A 19,192-nucleotide genomic window follows, 5' to 3' on the forward strand; every position below is an offset into this window, starting at 1 on the left:
ATACTACGGACAATTCTGTAATAGACGGTTAGAAAACTTTGAGCCCGTTTTTCATTAACAAGTCACTATTCTTCTTAACATAAATTACATTTTCATAAATGTACTTGACTAGCGTATAGCGTATGTAAGAATGTTAATCTCTTTAAACTTATCTCTCAAAGACACTCTGGGGACCAAATTGTAAATTGCCCTAACCGCACGTTATGTTATTGAATTATGGTAGCAGGCTATTAATTAACCTGTCAGTTGCCAAGCATATAATTTGACACCACGATAATTATCCAATACAAAATGGCGGACGCGGACGAAACAAAATGGTGGTCCACCCTTATTTAAAATCACGATTTAAGCTATTATTTGTTGATATAGATATGGAAAACATATATTTTCGTAATCTGTATAAGTTTCCTCCACCGGCTATGCATATTTAGTAATAAAATAAAATGTCTGGTTTATTTACTAGGCCAGGTTTTTTTTAAATGCCTAGACTAGGCAAATATTCGTAATATTGAAATGTTTAAGCTTTTTTAAATTTATTGAGCTTTGGCTACGACGCCATCTGCTGAAAACTACATAACAATTGTAAAATGTTTAAACATTAATATTGCCCTTATTCGACGGTAAAAGTATGAAAAAGTGTTTTTCTCCTGAAAAATATTTGAAGTAAAAATGATATTACATCTAGCAACACTAGGATAAAATATAGCTAACTTCCACTACAGATTAATTTTGTTTATCAAAACAATCGCGTAAATAAGTTGAAGAGTTGTCGCCGGATTATTTTCTACGTATTTTGAAGCTTTATCGAAATTTCATTTCATCATTCAATTTGAAGTCAGCATTTACCAGTGTGTGTAAAGGCTTTGCCAACTGAACAACTCGTATATTTCAAATATCACCTGCATAAAGGTAAGGAGAAAGGTATTTCAAGGAGATAGTTTGTTAATATTATATTTTGATAATTTGTATATATGTATATTCGTAAATAATATTTATTATAATTTATACATGTTCCTTTTTTTAAATTTAAATTGTTTTTATTTATTTTTATTTATGTTTATTTTTTTCTCTCGACAATAAATGGCACTGGATGAGGATTTCATTCCCGGTAGGTTTGTAATTGCTGGTATTCAATGTTAGTATTCAATGGTAGTTGTAGGCCATACAAATATGTCTCCCGGCCCGGGAATCGAACCCGGGATCTCTGCGTGGCAGACCAGAATGGTAACCGTTCGGCTACGAAGACAGTTAATGTAATTTATAACCGAAATCAATGGATATAAATGTCATTTTATTTATTTATTGAGAGGTTATATAGCCACCAGCTTAAAAAGGTAACAAACAAAACGCCATAATACTTAAACTAGTAATTAATTCGTGTAAAAGCTACGCAGTAAAGTCCTTGTGAAAGAGTTCGTCCAGTGAAGTATTGCCAGTTTATCTATTTCTGCCGCCAAGCAGTAATGTCAGCATTACTGTGTTCCGGTTTTGAAGGGTAAGGGTGCTGGTGAAATTACAGGCACATGGGACTTGTTAACTTATGTCTCAGGGTGACGGGCGCAGTGGCCATGCCCCTCATGTCTTTTCGACTTAAAGTTCTGAGTGGCACTGCAACTGTTATGGACAGGCGTGTAGCTTACAGGCGCACCACTTGTTCGTCCCGTCTCTTGATATTATAAACAAAAAAACATTTTCCCTCAACAGCAGCAACTAGTTATCATTTTGCTTTCACTTATTCAATCGACTTATAATTTGTTGATGCTTTTCTGATGCTGCAACCAGGACAGTCTACCCAATTCTCTAACTACTTAAAGAATAACTTACCTACTTTACTTACCTGTTTGTCGTCGTAGGGACTTTTGCATTTTATCCCTTCTGTACTATGTTCTTTTTAATTCCACCTCTCCTCCCTACCTCGAAGATTGTTTTGTGTTTCATAGCACTACTCTAAGTAGCACCTTACTGTCTTCTCTTACTCTTTCTTTAAACTGTCATGTCCACTCTTCTAACTTTTATTCTTACTCCTTCAAGTTTAAAAGCATCAAACTGTGGAATTCCCTACCTGCTTCCTGATTTTGATTCAACCCGGAATCGTCCGATCGGGTTGTCTCGAAATCAGATGGGTTTCTGAGCGAGAAGATGAACCTGATTCCTACCATATCTTTCTAATTTGTGAGTTAATTAAATCAACTATTCCTCCGATTAGAAATGTCAAAAGTTTCCGATCGGCCAATCAATTGTGAATCGCAATTATGCGCCTCGACTCGGAAAAGACGCAGTTTCCGATCGGGAGAGGTAATCAAAATCAAGCTGGTGATGAATCGATCAGACGTGCTAAATCTTTTGAGTCGTTCAAAACTTTACTGAAAACTCATTATCTTGTAATATAATTATCATTTTTCCTATTTTCACCTGATTTAAATTTTGTGTGTTATGATTATTAAGTTTTATATAATCCTACTTCGATGTATATAATCCCAGTTGGCTGATGAGTTGCCATAGGGATGGATGGCTCTTATTTCGTCTCTATTCCTGGTTAAATACTCGATTTGTGGAGGCCATTTACCCGACACGCCTTACCACACGTAACCCTATACCATGTACTTCATGGATCAATAAAAAATTACAATTTGTAATTATAAACCTGTAATTTCTGTCAAAATTACTTCTGGCGTAAATTTTGGGACACCTTAAAAAGTTATCGACTAAATTCGTTCTTAGAATCTTTAAACCTCTCCAAAAAAGTTGTCATGTGGCAGATATGGTCTTATTATACTAAATGTCTCACACATATTAAATTTTTACTACGCCTATTTGTTCACAGAACAATGACGCTGTTAATAGCTCTATCGTGCCTCCTGGCAGTGTCCGCTGCCTCGGACTCGGACGCTTGCTACAAAGACGTCTCGTTGGACTGCTCGCAAACATCTAGCAGTTTGAGTAAGTACTCGAAAAAATTTATAATTTTTTTTAGTTCATGAAAATATCATTCAAGTATAAAATAATTACTTTATCACCTCACTAGCTCGGAAAGGCTTTATTTCTCACTAAAAATCTGCGCGCAAAAGCGTTTTTTGAAAAGGTTTTTGAAATTGGAATTGTCGTGCCCTTAGACTAAGTTTCCATTTTCCTTTGATGAGAAAAAAAGACAATGAGTCGTTCAACTACGTGATTTGTTTGTAATTATTTATTTATGTAATGTAAATACGTTGCTCCATTTTATTCTTATTAATTATTGACACTAAATTGACCATGATAACTAATTGTGTTCATTAAATTATTCTAATTCATCGAATAACTAAAATAATTTCAATAATCACTTAATCACACAAAATAGTATATACAAGCAAGTTTAAAAATTGATTAGGTGTAAATTCTGAACGCATCCGAAGATAAACTTTTTTCTTTTGAATTAAAACTGAGGTGAGAGCGAATGCTCTGGACCTTTTGGGGGGAAAAGTGTCGTTTTTATTTTGACTTTCAATTATTTTGTGAAATCTAGTTTAAAGTGGAATAGGATAGTGCGATTGTGCCTTCATCGAAGATTAAAACGCGAAATTACACGAATCTCTAACTAAAATACCCGTATCGGCCCGTTTGAAGGAATCCCGAGTCAATCCAAGCACGCCGCCTCAAATTGCCTATCCTCTTTGTGGCGGCCATATTTACAGAAACATAATTAAACTTCATGTTTAGCCTGATGGCTTTGCCAAAGCCTTAATAAATTTAAAAAAAAAATTAAAACTGAGGTTTTTGAAACACAAAACCGCGAATTGCTGTGATGCGATTTCGTGCGGCAAGGAATCTCACTGCCCGTGATTCGGGTAACCATTCTTTCGACGAGTATTGTACAGCTGTTTTTAAAGTATAGGAAAAAAAACACAAAGAATAACATCGCAGGAATGCGCGATGCGGAGCAATTCGCACATTCTTGCGAATTGCTATTTCAACTGTTTTCTTTCAATCTACCATTTTCCTCGCCATAGTGAGGTGAAAATTTGTGTGTTTCGCTCGGCAGCAAAGTTGTTCTGCGTTTCGTGGCTTGAAACCTTCCCTACGCTCAGGAATTTATATTTGAACTTAGCTTTCTTCGCTTGCTCAGGTTTCAATACAAGCACTCGCGAAAAACAACAACTTTGCAGCCTTGCATAACAAATCGACGCCTTACTTTCTCAAACTCGTGTCTTGTAAAGAGTGATTATTCAAGAGATGGCACAACGTTATATTTATTTTAAATTTCTTATCAAGGGTGGTAATTTGGATGCATTACTTTAAGAATAGGTAAAAGCCAGTGTGTGAATGTGAAGGAAATATGATGTAAAATCTGCCTCCAAATCTGTATATACTATGCATTCTTTGCATTTCAGTTACTTTGTCCTTTAAGATACGAGATTGAGAAAGTAAGGCGACGAATTAAGTATTTCACCTTACTAGCTCGGAAAGGTTTTCTGTCTCATTAAAAATCACTCAAAAGCGCGTTTTGCACTGTAGGTAGCCTGGAAAGTTTTTGGAATTTGAGGTTGACGATGCCATGATGTTAGTACTTTAATCTTTTTTTCCATCATAAGACTTCAATACACTCATGTTTCTGAAAAGACAGAAAAGTTTGAAGACAATCGGGTAGCCCAACAAACTTTTTTATCGGCCGATACCGAATCGTTATAATGTGATAGATAGAAAGTCTATAGTGTGCGGGGACTCTTATGCTCTGGCCACACAGAGGCGCCCGCGGAAGCGTTCTGGGCGCGGGAATTTTTGTAATGTACGAGATCTTAGGAATCCTGGCACACTGAAACGCGTTTATTCCCGTTTTCAAATGTTAGTACAATACAACGCGAAAATTCAAAAGCGTATTAAAATGTATTTTTTCTCCTTTAGCTTTTCAAAACTGTAACGCCGTCTACGGGAAATATGGCAGCAATGGCAACGTAGCGACAGAGATGCAGGCCTACGCCAACCTTCACCTCGAGAGATCCTATCAGTTTCTTCTGTCGGCTGCATATTTCAACAATTACCAGACTAGTAGACCTGGCTTTGGGAAATTGTTTAAGAAACTATCTGACGAAGCTTGGGAGAAGAGTATCGAGCTGATTAAGCATGTTACTCTGAGAGGTAAGTGACCTGGACAAGGTGTGTTTTACGGGTTCAGAGCACGGAGATAATTCCGTTGCACTGGTACTCATATTAGATTTGTCGGTCTATAGAGTCCATTTCACAGAGCACGGGTACGGTGACGTTTAAGATTTGAAGTTTCTAGAGATGTATAGTGATGAATGGTCGGAAAAAGGTGTTCCACATACACAGATTGCCTCCAGTCACACAGGTTTGTAACCTAGCTCTGGAGTCAGGGACTTCATTATAATGTTGTACTATTTTTGTGACAATAAACATTATTATTATTATTATCGTATTTATTTTAAACTCTCGCCTCTCCCAAGGCCTAAAAGATTAATTTTGAATTTTTAAATGGGAGAGGCGGTATTTCCCGGTATTTTTTATTATTATTATTATTATTATTATAGATACACGTATAGATATAGCTACAAGGTGCGACATCACCAAATATTAATTAATTACCTTTTTCGAATTCTGGATTTCCATTTCCGGAAATCCGGAATTTACGGCATCGTAGGACAAACTGATGCTAGGAAGTCGAAGTTGGACAGTGTTGTTGCCGTTCCGTCAATGTGACCGTTAATACGCGGGGTGTGGTGCGGTATCTACAGCTAGGGAGGGGTGGAGAGTGACCATTCTCGTAACTTTTTTATTCTCTGCTTTGGCAAAAGGTCAGTTATCTACTGATTATCCTTAATCCTATAACGATTACTGTAATGAATGAATGAATGAATGAATATACTTTATTGCACAGATAAACACACGAACATAAACACATGTACAGATAAACATACGCACAACAGGCGGCCTTATTGCTAAGTAGCAATTTCTTCCAGGCAACCTTAGGATAGGAAAAGTACTTAGAAGGGGGTGCAACCAAGAGAGTGTACATAGAGTGTACATTTTTTTGCATTTTTAATTGGTTCGATTCCCGGCTGGTAAGTTTTTTAAAAAATCTGAGAATGTACTTACGCTAAAAAAATTAAAAGAAAGTTTTCTTCAAATATTTTTTTTATAATATCAATTCACGGGACGAACAAGTTCTGTGCCTGGTTGTAGCTACATGCCTGTCCTGCAGTGCCACTCACTTTTAAATCGCAAAGATCCGAGTATCTCCTCCTGTCACCACGAGAAATAAGTTGACAAGTCCCATGCGCCTGTCAATTTCACCAGCACCCTTACCCTTAAAATCGGAACGCAATAATGCTTACATTACTGCTTGGTGGTACAAATAGATACATTACCTGCAATACCGTACGGACGACGTTGATGTACCTGTCGCGGCTGCATTACTCCACGAAGTCTGAGGAGATAGTGGAGTATATCAGGCATAAAGCCAATTACACCCTGAGGGTCGAGCGGTTGGAGTCTCGCCGCAACGTGAACTTTAATTCGTTTGTGGTGAGAATACCAACCGAACATCTTTCGACCTTCATGAAAGAGGAATTTTGGCCGAAGGGTGTCATATATCGGCGATTCCGCGGCCGGTTACCTGACACCAGATTGCGCCGCACGTCGCCGATAAGTGAAATCGTGTAGATTAGTTTTTATTATTATATTGTATGTATGTTAGTTTTTAACATTGCTTAGAAATAAATGGACGACGGGTCTAATACAAAAACCACGAAAAAAATGTCCCAAGTCAACCTATTCGAAATTTAAATTGTGATGTCATCGCAGTATCGCGCTGTCAGTAGAACAAATGAAGACTAAAGCGGAGTTTGGCGCTCTGTATACGATTTTAGCGCCTTAAAAGTGCGGACACTTTTTAGCGCGGACCCGACGTCCATATAATTGTAAGTCAATGGTTTTTAAGGTATATATAATATAAGTGTATTTTGTTTTTGTATTGTTATGTATGTTAGTCTATAAGGTATGTATACATGGGTCTTTTTGTTACCTGATATAAATAAATAAATAAAAAAATAAAAATCTCCTCCCCTGTACGAGCTCGTTCACAAGTAGATATACTGCTTCTAAAGTAGTTCTCCTTCAAGTCCCGTTGATTGTTTTTACCCTGTATAGCTATAGTAATTTGTTCCAATTAACATTTAACTTTGTGTCTTCTTCCAGGTGGCGTAATGGATTTCAGCCGCCGCTCGTCCCAAGACAGCAGCGATCGCCACTACACAGTCGAGCTGCACGAGCTGGAAGCCCTCGCAAAGGCGCTGGACACCCAGAAGGAGCTGGCCGAACGCGCTTTCCACATTCACAAGGAGGCGACCAAGGCTAACGAGAAGATTTATGATCCTGAGGTATGTGTAACTTTAGTAGCAGTAGAGGTCCTTGCGAAAGAGTTTGTCCAGGGAAGTGCTGCCACCTCACCTATTTCTGCCGCCAAGCAATAATGTGACCATTACTGCGTTCTCCTTTAGAAGGGTAAAGTTGCTGGTGATACAGGCAAATGGAACTTCTCAACTTGTCTAACGGGACAAACAAGTCGTGTGCCTAGTGGTAAGCTACACGGCTGTTTATAACAGTTGCTGTGCCATCCGAGTCTCGAAATCAGATGGGTTTCCGAAGATGAACCTGATTCCTACTATATCTTTCTAATTTGAGAGTTAAATCAACTATTGTTTCTATTTGAAAGGTCAAAAGTTTCCGATCGCCTAGTTGTGAATCGCAATTATGCGCCTCGACTCGGAAGAGATGCAGTTTCATAATAATAATAATATCGTTAAATTTGAACAAAACTCGTTGTAAATAGTTTTTGCCCTCGATTTTGGGCATTAATGGGTTTTAACCCGATTCAAACAAAGCGCGCCGGGTTAAAGGGCCCGGGCGTTTGCCCATCTGTCTATAGGCCCTTTTTGAGGGAGTATTGTGTCCTTATTGTTCTACCCGTTTCGGAGCTACGAATGCTACAGACATACAAAGACAAAACAGACACGGGTTTCAAACTTATAACTTCCCTCTTTTTGCACTGAGGTTTAAAACGATATCTCCAATTAATACTACGCCAACTTAATTTTTTTGACCTAGGGGCCTACTATGAGCTTATAAGCAGCCAGCCAAGTTCCATGCAATTCATTTGACGTTAAAACTGAATTGCTTAAATTCGTATCATGACCTACACAAGTTGAACGGGAATGGCATGACAGGATGATGGCTATGATGAGTTTTACTTTTTAAACGTTAATTATTGTCTCTGGCTGGCTGGCTGACATCTAACAAGAGCGAGATGGAACAACATACTAAATCATGTGAAAGAAATAGACAGATGTACTATCCTGGTAGAGTTCAAGCACCATTAACCGATTGTGTTCAATATGAGAATAATTATACTTTTTTTATTAATTTTGTTATTGATTATACTTATTGCGTTTGTTTTGTAATATCGGTAACTTTTCAATCATACTTTACAATTTGTCGTACGACAAAATTACATGTCATGTCTAGTCATTATCATTGAAATGAATAAGGTGAGTTTGTAATTTGATAACATAATTGGAACATATCTTGTATTCGTACATTTTCATTGATTGCACTAAAGTAAATTTGGTACTATTCAAAAGTTATTGTACGATTTTCGCTAAATCAATAAAATTATCAAAATGATTAAAATTCCATTTCAAAAATTGCAAAAACGTTCATGCCAATAATTTGTCAACAATACTTTAAAGATTGGAAACTCGAGCTAAAACATTAAAAAAACGCTCAATAGTTAATTATTAGTATTTATTTATTGACAATTGGCTACATAGCCTAAAAAGACGACAAATAATTATGAAACTGGAAATATAATAAAACTCAAATAAAATTTCTTAAAAATGTAAGAAAATTCAAAAAAAGTTTGTCACGGAGTAACTTTATTTAAATTGCTTATTTTGACAGATGAGACCGCCATGTGCATGGCAAATAACACGTCATGATACGTTTTTACTATGATAGAAAAGGTGAACGGATTTCGAATGGGAAAAGGGAACGTAAACTGCATGGACAGTGAATTGTTTTTGTGAGGTCTTAGTACGATTTTAACAGGCAATCCAACTCACAGGCTTAAATAGGATTGCTCTGAGAGCTCATAGTAAGCCCCCTGGTCTGTTTTATTTTATTTTTTAACCGACTTCAAAAAAGGAGGTTCTCAATTCGACTGTTTTTTTTTTGTATGTATGTTACGCGATAACTCCGGTATTTGTGAACCGATTTTCATGATTCTTTTTTTGTTGTAAAGGGGGTACTTCCATAGTGGTCCCATTTCATTTTGAAGAAAATCATCCATCTCGAAGGGTGGCTGTTCACGCATGAAGATTCACTTTTATAAATAGCGCCTAACTTTACTTTAGGAGCAATTACGTTAATGGTTGATTTTGCTATTTCTCCCATTCAAGGCGTTTTTCTCTCAATAACTTAGAGTAGTGTCGTAGTGAGAACCTATTTTTATTATCTCCAGCGTCAAGTCCTGTATAGTGGCGAACTAGGGGATATTTCAATAAAACTTAGCAAATAGACGTAATTCCACGTACTTTTGAGGTCGGTTTTTTTAGTACTCTGTACTGAGATTATTGTTTCCTAATATTCATTTCACAAAATACGTCTTTATTTTTTTTCCAATTTTTGTTTCTGTTTTTACAAAATTCGAGGCGCATAATATATAATATTAGTAAATAAATATCAATGCCTTAGTTTCTCAAACTCGTGTCATAAAAGGAGTGATTATTCAGGAGACGACAAAACTTTCTGTTTACATATTATTTTAAATTTCTTATCAAGGGTGTTAATTTGGATACATTACTTTAAGAATAGTAATAGCCAGTGGGTGAATATGAAGGAAATGTGATGTGAAATTAGCCTGCAATATTTGTATATACAATCCATTTTTTGCATTTCAGTAACTGTGCTTTAAGACACGGGTTTGAGAAAGTAAGGCGGCGATATGACTCTTTACAAAAATAACAGAAAATGACCAAAAAATAAAGTTGACGTAGTGTTGTTAAAATTAAAAATTAGAAGTTAAGAATGTTGAAAATTGTTAAAAAAAATTTAATTAATACAGTGAATAGCGACATCTCTCGCCAGGACTGGTAGCTGTAAAGGTACTAACTGGGTGATAAATCTGTAGCAGATTTCTCATAGATGGCGCTACGACTAAAAAGTCGTTGAAAGACCAAGTACAAAGACACGACGCAAGCACATAGAAAAATTCGTGAGGTTCGTTGGTTCGTTCCGTGACTTAGTTGGTATAGCGTCTGACACGGTATGCAAGAAGACGTCGGTTCTAATCCGACCGGATCGAAGGAATTTTTTCTGAGTGTTCGATCTTTGTATTAATAATTATAACAAAAATTGTTTGTGTTGACGATGTTTGGAAATGTTAAAATTAATCAAGTATAAGTTAAAAATGTTAAATATGCATTTATAGCTATGGAAGAGCGGTGCCTCCTGACACAGGCTTGATAAGCTTAATAGGAGGCACCATCCACTGTTAACGTAAAGTTAATTGTATTACAAAAATAAACATTTTATTATTTATTTTTATGTTCATTGGAGGTATCGAAAAAATTATAAATGTAAGCAGCGCCATCTCTTTTAATAAGTAGCTGATGCAAAGAGAGGAAGCGCCTGACGTTTTCAATATTTTTGTCAACAGATTACCCAGTTCCTAGAAGAAGAATTCATGGAATACCATTCAAACAGCATCAGGGACTTGGCAGGTCATTCAATCAACCTCAAGGAATTCATCACAACCAACAACGGCCAAGATTTGTCACTGGCGTTGTATCTTTTCGATGAATATTTGAAGAAAATTGTCTAAATTTGCAGAAATTACTGCAAAAAATTGATTAGGGTTGTAGTGCGGTGATACGAGACTTGATATGAACAGAAAAACAATTCGCAGTTAAAAAAATATTCGTGTATTTAAATTCAATAAGAAGAAAATGAAAAGAAATTTAATTACATTTGTTCTAATAGGTTTGATTCAAGTTCTTCTTTATTAAGTGTTGCCAAGAAATAATTTTCAGGGGTTTTTTGTGGGCATACATCAGAGTTAGAAAATATGTTAGCCAACGTCAGAAACGAATAGTTGTGCGTGCTGTCTCTTGAGATGTCTTCGAAGGGAGTCTTTTGATTTGAAACGTCCTTCGCAGTTGGTGCATGAGAACAATCTGTTAAAAACAATAAGGTAAAGTGACTTGACAAAATATGTGTAACTGGGGTTGTTTTTCAGAACAACTTCAAAACCTTCTAACACGGCTTTTCTATATCTAAAACCGACAACTTTTGTTGTATGACTGTGATATACTCATACAAATCATTGTATGTATATATCACAGTCAAACACCAGAAATTCTTTGTTTTGACGTTGTTTGGATATATAAAAATTAACTAAATTAAGTATAAGTTAAAAATGTTAAATGTGCATTTATAGCTATGGGAGAGCGGTGCCTCCTGACACAGGCTTGATAAGCTTAATAGGATGTATTACTAAAATAAACATTTTATTCTTTTATTATTATTATAAATCAATGAATAGACGGATAACCGAGCACGGACATGAACTTCATTAAATTGGTTGGTCTGGATAGTGTGGATAAGCTGCCGTCCACTAACTAAAACACGGCAAAGCTCAACTCACTGGCGCAGAGTCGAAGCGTCGCGTCGCGTCCTGTTTTTCAACTACACCGCCTGGCGACGCGCGAACCCGCTCGTTTCCATATTTGCAAAACACAAATTTGTACCTTAATAATGGGAAAATATAGATGAATATGCTATAGGCGAAAAACATGACGCGTCGCGACGCTTCGACTCTGCGCCAGTGTGAGTTGTGCCTAAGTGTCAAATGGTCAAATATTCGTTTTAAATAGCAAAAGATAGAGCACAAAATTCTCTTTATGCCGCGTCACACGGTCTGGTATACAATGTAAAGAAGTCAGAGGTCATGGTTTGTGCGGCAGGAAGTAAGTGTCCTACTGTTGTACCACCGATCATATTGAATCGGGTAGCTCTTAACACAGTGTTTAAATTTAAGTATCTAGGACATTTAATTAAGCCTGATCTAAGAGATGATGATGATGACATGGAGAGGGAGCGTAGAGCTTTGTCAGTAAGGGCTAATATGTTGGTTCACAGGCTTTCAAAGGTTCTCTTTTCGAGGCTTACTGTTCTTCTTTTTACGCGGGTAGCCTGTGGTACCGACATATACAAAAGTCGTACATTGCTCCCCGCACCCAATACAACAATGCGTTTAGGATGCTGTTGCGGCTGCCGAAGTTCTGTAGTGCGTCTGCAATGTTTGCGGAAGCGCGGACAGACTCCTTTTCTGCCATACTACGGAAGAAAATTGCTTCTCTTTTAAACATACTTCGTAACAGTAGCAACGGCATCTTGAAAATGATTGCTGAGAAAGTGGAGGGAGCTCTCATAAGGAACCTCATAGAATTTACGCGATCTTTGTTTAAAATAATTTACTAACATAGTTTATAAATCTGTAACTACCTTAAATATGGATTTACGTTGTTCGATAAATAATAATAATTATTAAAAACAGTTAAAATTAGTTAACGTGTTCGATTTATCGGAACTTATCCTAACGATGCATAGACGAAATAACGTTAAACAATATCAATATTCTAAAACTGGGTTATGGTTTTTTATGATATCTCAAAAAAATATTTTGTCACTTTTTTAGTTAGCGGATGGCTATCCCTTCGGAGTTAATTATGTTATTCTTGTACTATAGGGAATTCTGTAGTTTAAGATCAAGTGATTTGGTGGAACGGCATATTATCATAACCGGCTGCTGTATAAGGCGAAAGTCTATGGGGTGTTGCATTTTATAAACGTTGCGCCACGAATGTTTCCCGCCAATTATTAAGAACGAGAAAAAGTATTCACTCTTTCTTAATAAATTGAAATTATACCTAATTAATAAATGTTACTACAATTTAAGTGAATACTTTAATGACAAAATGTAATAATACTGTAACAAATTTTTATATATTCATAATATGAAATACGCCGGAAAAATAGGAAAGCGGAAAATAAAATTATGTATATAATCATACTTTAAAATTGACTAATTCAAACTAAAGAGAAATAACTTTTTGAAATAGTTTTTCGGCCGTGGTGTAAAGGTCCATTTTTCGAGATACGACAAGATCGCTTTCCGGCGTCGATTATTGTAATTTAATTCAATTGGAATTTTCTGTGACATACTTTTATTATACATATATTGACAGTGAACAATTAAAGTGCATAATCTAAGCCTGGACCTGCCGCTGCTCTTATTGTTATCCCTAAGAGAGGGCTCACAAGTGTAACATTATTTTAATTTTAAGACCTTATGTACCATATGAAGACAATGAATATATTGAGTATTAAATGTACTTGCACGGAGCAACGGCGGGGTAATCGAGGGTAATCGGGCGACGCGGGCCGCATCCTGCAAACACGCTTAATTTGCCGGATCGAGCGCTCTTTGTGTGCAGAATAATGGTGCACATAAACTGTCCCGTTTACGGATGCAATATTAGAAACAAATAAATCACGGCCTTGCTCATGTTTCCCCCATTATTTTATAATTAAATAATTAAATTTAATAACATAAACTGAAAACGTGTGAAACATTATTTGGCAGTGCAACACTTGTAATTTTAATTACTAGATAAGTAATATTTAATCATTATTGTTTATTGGTAATAAATAATTATTGGTAATAAATGATTAGATTATAATAATAATCACATTTTTTTCCATTTTGTGACGACTCTTGCATATCTGCGCAAGTACTTACACGGGTGGCGGTATCATCGAACATCAAAGGCGTTGCGCGATTGTTGGGAAGATATTGTAATACTGTGATTTCTACAATTATTTGTAAAGCGTTTTTATTATCAAATCAATATCACGAAATTGCATTATGTCCCATAGAGTTAATTAGCTCTTAAGCTGCTTTTGCGAGTGATGGTCTGCTTATAGGTGACTCGGATTTAGTAGAGGCCAAACTGCAGAGCCGTGAACACCGCCGTAGAGTTGCCTGTTTATCGGTATTCTACAGGATATATCACGGAGAGTGTGACTAGACGTGGGCTGGGGTTCCACCCCTATGTTGTGGATATTCCCAGGACTCCCACGAAGCGTTTCGCTTCCACATTTATATGGTGAGCGGCGAGGGAGTGGATTTCACTGCCAGCGGACTTGTCCCCCGAACGCTATAACTTGGACCTTTTCAAGGCGAGAGTGAATAGGCATTATTTAGGTGTGCATGCTCCATTATCGTCGACTTCATCGTCACTCTCCACCAGGTGAGATGGAGGTCAAATGCGCACTTATTTTTAATTAAAAAAAGTAAATAAATATTATTATTAGAAATAGCTGCTACACTGACTAAAGATCGACAGATGATTAGCAAAAACAATTGCTTATACAGCAGCAAGACCAAATCGGAAAAAGGAGAATATCAGTGGTCTGTCTTTCAAGTTATCCTGATTACAATTCTTCAAATTGACGCAGGCATTTGGATCAAGAGTTTGCATACACATACGGCGACGTTCACGCACGAAGCAAACTACAAACAGCGGGATTCATTTATAACCTCGCTTTGATAGTTATTGCTTTAAAACGGAACGTTAAACAGACTTGTTGTTTCTGACAAATAGATGGCGTTAATATTAATTCGTTAGACAATTGTAGATATACTAGGTAATTATTAAAAGGGCAACACCTAATATTGCAATGTTGGCGATCCTGGCATGACAGGTTAGCCAACTGTGTAGAGTGTAGGCAGGCGAAAACCACGGGCGAACATTCTTTATTTGAAATGGCCTTGAAGTGCATCCTAATTAAAATAACTTAAATAATAAGTACACGCAATAAACAACTTGTTCCGTTGAGTAACGTTTTAATTTTCAAACCGCCGCAATTATGGAAGACGTAAATGTCCCTTCGGAGCTTGAAGCTTCGAAGCGAGACCCGTCAGGCATACAATTGAATGGAATTTTTAAATTAGAATTTGAATATAATTTTGTTGACCTCTGTGGTCGAATGGCTTGCACATCCGTTTTCATGATGACATCTCCGAGGCCCGGGTTCGATCCCCAGCCGGGTCAACATAAAAAAACTAACTTTTGTATAGTCTCGGGTCTGGGTGTTTGCGGTATCGTCGTCGTTGTTACCGATATCCTTAAAACAAATGCTTTAGCTACTTACTTTTGGGGTCAGAGCGACGTATCTGACCCGTCATCATCATCATATCAGCCGGAAGACGTCCACTGCTGAACACAGACCTCCCCAATAGATTGTTAGACTAGCCGATCGAACGTATCTGACGTTGTCTAAAATTTAATATTTATTTATTTAATTCGTTCATATACAAACCTAACGTCCTGATGCGTCCGTTCATGCCTCCTTTGGTCGCAAGATGTAAAAAAGCTCATCCCACAGAACTGGCAAGGGTGATTTCGTTCCTTTAAATGCACTGCTCTCATATGAGTCCTTAAGTTCACTGCACTAAGGAAGCTTTTCCCACACTCCTGACATACACTCAGTTGCCTCTTCATCCCATGCTCTTGTATCTTATGTTCGTTAAGTAAATAAGTGTATCTGAAGGTCTTATTGCAAAGGAGACAGTACCTTTTAGCTTCGCTACGATTGTGCACTTTCCGCATATGTTTTATTTTCGAGTAATTGTTAGAAAATGTCAAATTACACACGGAACACTTCTTTTCCTTGTGTATTGAATGCACGTGGACACGTAAACTTAATCTATTAATGTATGAGGCGCCGCAAATCTCACATACATGGTTAGAATAGTGACTGTTCATATGTATGGATAACCTATAGTATGTGTTAAAGTTTTCCTTGCATAAAACGCATCGGAATCCTTCTTCTAATTTATAAGGGATCAACATGTGATCCGAACCAGAAAACTCAATATTATGAGTTTGCGTTAAATGGTTCTGCAGGTCATCTAAGTTATTTAGTTTTGAACTGCAAAGTTTGCAGGTTAAATTTGATATATCTACGTTTTTGAACGACATGCCTTGCAGTCGATTGATGCACATTTTTAAGTATTTTGGATCTGAATGTAAAGTTGTATGGTTACGTAATTCTGTTATGTTTAAGTAAGAGTTTTTGCAATAAAAGCATTTAAATCTGGTTTTCAAGGAGTCGAAGAGGCATAAATTTGCATTGTTGATTAATTTTAACGAATTTTGTTTACGATTTATTTGTGATTGTGGAATTTGACGTTTTATTTTTTTTGGCTCCTGTAGTATATCTGAAATGAACAAAAGATATAATTAATTAAATTATCGAGGCTAAGGAATTGATTTGAAGCATGCTTTTCGTTGCATGGGATAGCAAGTTTAAAAAAATCAGAAAATTAAAAATTGTTTATAGCAATACTTTGTATAATTAGAATAAAGTTGGAGAATTTTCGCAAAAAATTCTAACCTGGGGGTCGATTCAGAACCTTACGATAACTCAGTAGTCAACAGATTCGATTTTGATGTCGTACGATTTCTTATCATTTTTATTCACGACACCCGAATCTAACGTCAAACGGTCGCATTCGAAACCAAACCGAAATGACGTAACACCCGTACGATTAATCGAACTTCTCGACCGGCAAAGGCTACAAACGTTATTCAGAACACAGTTATCGAATGAAAGTCACCGAACGTCCTATTGTTTACAAAGCAAGAATGTAATATGGAATTATTTTATTATTTTAAATAAAGTCTGGATTTTGGTCAATTTTATTAATTTATTTTAATGCAAGACTAATTCATTCCTATGGGGATGCACGTAAAGGGATTCTAATTTTTCTTATAATCTATTTCGCCGACTTCGTAAACGCTGCTGAATAACGATATTGTATCCGAATCCGTTCGTTTAACTCGGAATGTTCTGAATAGCTCGAAAAGCGCCCTTCGATTCGAGAACGACATCCAATCGAAAGATTCAGTTAAAATATCGAAGAGTGCTTAATCAGGCTCCAGACTCGACTTGATAGGCCGATAAAAAGAACGTACGAAATATTTTTTTTTCCATATCAAATAGACTTTAGTGATATTTTGGCACACGCCAAAAGGCATAGTAGTTGCCAGATACGTTATCTATTAAATCTATTTTGTCATTTTTAGATTCAAAAAAATTTGACTGTCTCAATTTTTTATGACTTCCCCTTTGTGAACGTCCTATGTAAATTTGTTAAGTAACAATTAGTTTCTGAACAGTCTGTGTATGTTTATGATGCCTGTTGTTGTAGATTCTCTTCTTAGCGAAGTCTATCGAAATTCACCGTTCGAAGTAATAAATGCGTGTCCTCCTTAACGTGACATTGGCGGAGTTATAACACTTTAAAGAGCGTGATACAAATGGTTCCTTTCGACATATAAAATAGTTTTTTCTAGAGCACTTCTTCCCTCCCAAAAGTCAACTCGAATAGACAATAATGAAGACTTTCTGGATACTATGATGACTTAAATCCCTAGTAGTGACCAGTTTAACTCTCGCAGGTTATTTCTATGCTGAATAAATTATTTTCTTTGTTTCTAAATGATAAATTAGTACAAATGTTTATTTACAAATAGCAATCCTTCAAGTCGACTTTGACGACATCGATGGCCTATGGTATGGTCCCGGGTTCGATGGTCGTAGGACCCAATCCGGAAATATACTATTCTAAATTGGTGCTGGTTTGGGTGTTCTGGGAAGTGATCCGCAGCTCTGGTACAGGGAATTCCCTAGTTTGAGACCAGGCAATTTGTATGTCTGGCACATATTAAAAAAAAGTCGATTCAAGTGATTTGACTAGTGTTTCAAGACATTTTTTTAATGGCGGACATTGGTCTGACATTGGCATGTTATTATATAAACTTACCTTTCTTACTTCTTGCTTTTCGTTCCGTAATATCTTCTTTATTATTATCATCAACATTAATAAATAATTTATTTCTTTCTTTTATATTATCTGGTTGTAGTTGTATATCTTCGTGTTCCAATTTTATTATTATTAAATTTCCTGTAACACAAAGTAATATAACACTTAACATGACATGTGGTCCAGTTAACGCACAAGTAAAATAAAACACATATGGTGCAATATAGCACATGTGGTACGCGACACATAATATGGCAACACTGTAGAGTGGAGTTTAATATAATCTGTGGAGATAGAACAATGATACCTAGTAATAAAATCAGGTCCTATCTATCTGAAACTATTTACATAAAACAGGTCCACTACAAAAGAAAATCATAAATATTTTTTTTATTTTATGATCTGTATTAATAAAGAACTTGATTAATGTGTAAACATTTACCTGATGTGTTGCCAGGGATGAATGGCCCTTATTTCATGTCTATTTTTGGTTATATACTCAATGCTTATCAGCAATGATCGGATAAACGTTTTCCACATATATAGATATAGAGTTGTTAAAACCACCAAATATTAATTAATTACTGTGGGGGCGGATTATGAGAAAAAAACGCCTGGTTGTAAATTGAGCTTCTTGGTCTTGGTTTTGCTTGGATCGCGGTGAGATTTGGAACGCCTTCGGAGTCTTGTGCAGTCAATTTTGGAATGTCGTTCCGCTCCCAACGCTCCGCTTTTTATATCATCGCTGGCCCGCCGTGCCGCTCGCATTCTATTCAAGTGTGCGAGCGGGACGGCACCAATGCAGGAGCGGGACGGGAGAACCCTACAGACTCCAAGCAAAACCCCTCTCTCCCTCTCGTTTATTTACCAAACCTTAAACTAAATTAACAACACCAAATAATAATAATAAATCACAATAATAAATTTACAATATTAAAAATCACATGGGCGCGAACACGTTTTCGTCCTGAACAATTACTTTTTCGAATTCATTAAAAACAACTCCTCTCTTGATGGTACTTGGTGCAATGGGCTGGTATGAAGATAAATAGCCGTAAATGGGTAAGGCTGTTAAAATGCCACTATTTCATCTGTGCTCTGACTGTGTCTTATTATGAAAAAAACTACTGTGTTCAGCAGTTTTTTTTTTTAAATAAGTATAAAATAATTTAGTGTGAACATTTTCGTTGTAAAAATATGACATTTCTGCTAGTGATTCGAATGTATAAACGTCTGTTATACTGTTTTTTT

At 36.5% G+C, this 19,192-nt stretch overlaps 2 protein-coding genes across 2 annotated transcripts in view; one reads left to right on the forward strand and one right to left on the reverse strand.

Moving 5' to 3' along the window:
• The first annotated feature begins 773 nt into the window (after positions 1–773).
• LOC113225746 (ferritin, lower subunit) lies at positions 774–10,988 on the forward strand. Its single transcript, XM_026458156.1, has 5 exons — positions 774–909; positions 2,825–2,940; positions 4,879–5,112; positions 7,189–7,370; positions 10,706–10,988. The coding sequence occupies exons 2-5, from the start codon at positions 2,829–2,831 to the stop codon at positions 10,868–10,870; spliced, it is 693 nt and encodes a 230-aa protein (XP_026313941.1). The 5' UTR covers positions 774–909; positions 2,825–2,828; the 3' UTR covers positions 10,871–10,988.
• The window catches only part of LOC113225750 (zinc finger protein 14-like), a 13,800-nt gene continuing 5,561 nt past the window's right edge, over positions 10,954–19,192 (reverse strand). Inside the window, exons 4-6 of the mRNA XM_026458160.1 lie at positions 17,942–18,082; positions 15,433–16,333; positions 10,954–11,222 (exon numbers count right to left, since the gene is read on the reverse strand). Coding sequence (XP_026313945.1) covers positions 11,117–11,222; positions 15,433–16,333; positions 17,942–18,082 — 1,148 coding nt within the window. The 3' untranslated portion in view covers positions 10,954–11,116. The remainder of the gene's footprint in view (positions 11,223–15,432; positions 16,334–17,941; positions 18,083–19,192) is intronic.

The sequence above is a fragment of the Hyposmocoma kahamanoa genome, unplaced genomic scaffold, assembly GCF_003589595.1.
Source record: "Hyposmocoma kahamanoa isolate Upper Pololo Valley unplaced genomic scaffold, ASM358959v1 172, whole genome shotgun sequence".
NCBI classification, from domain to species: Eukaryota; Metazoa; Arthropoda; class Insecta; order Lepidoptera; family Cosmopterigidae; genus Hyposmocoma; species Hyposmocoma kahamanoa.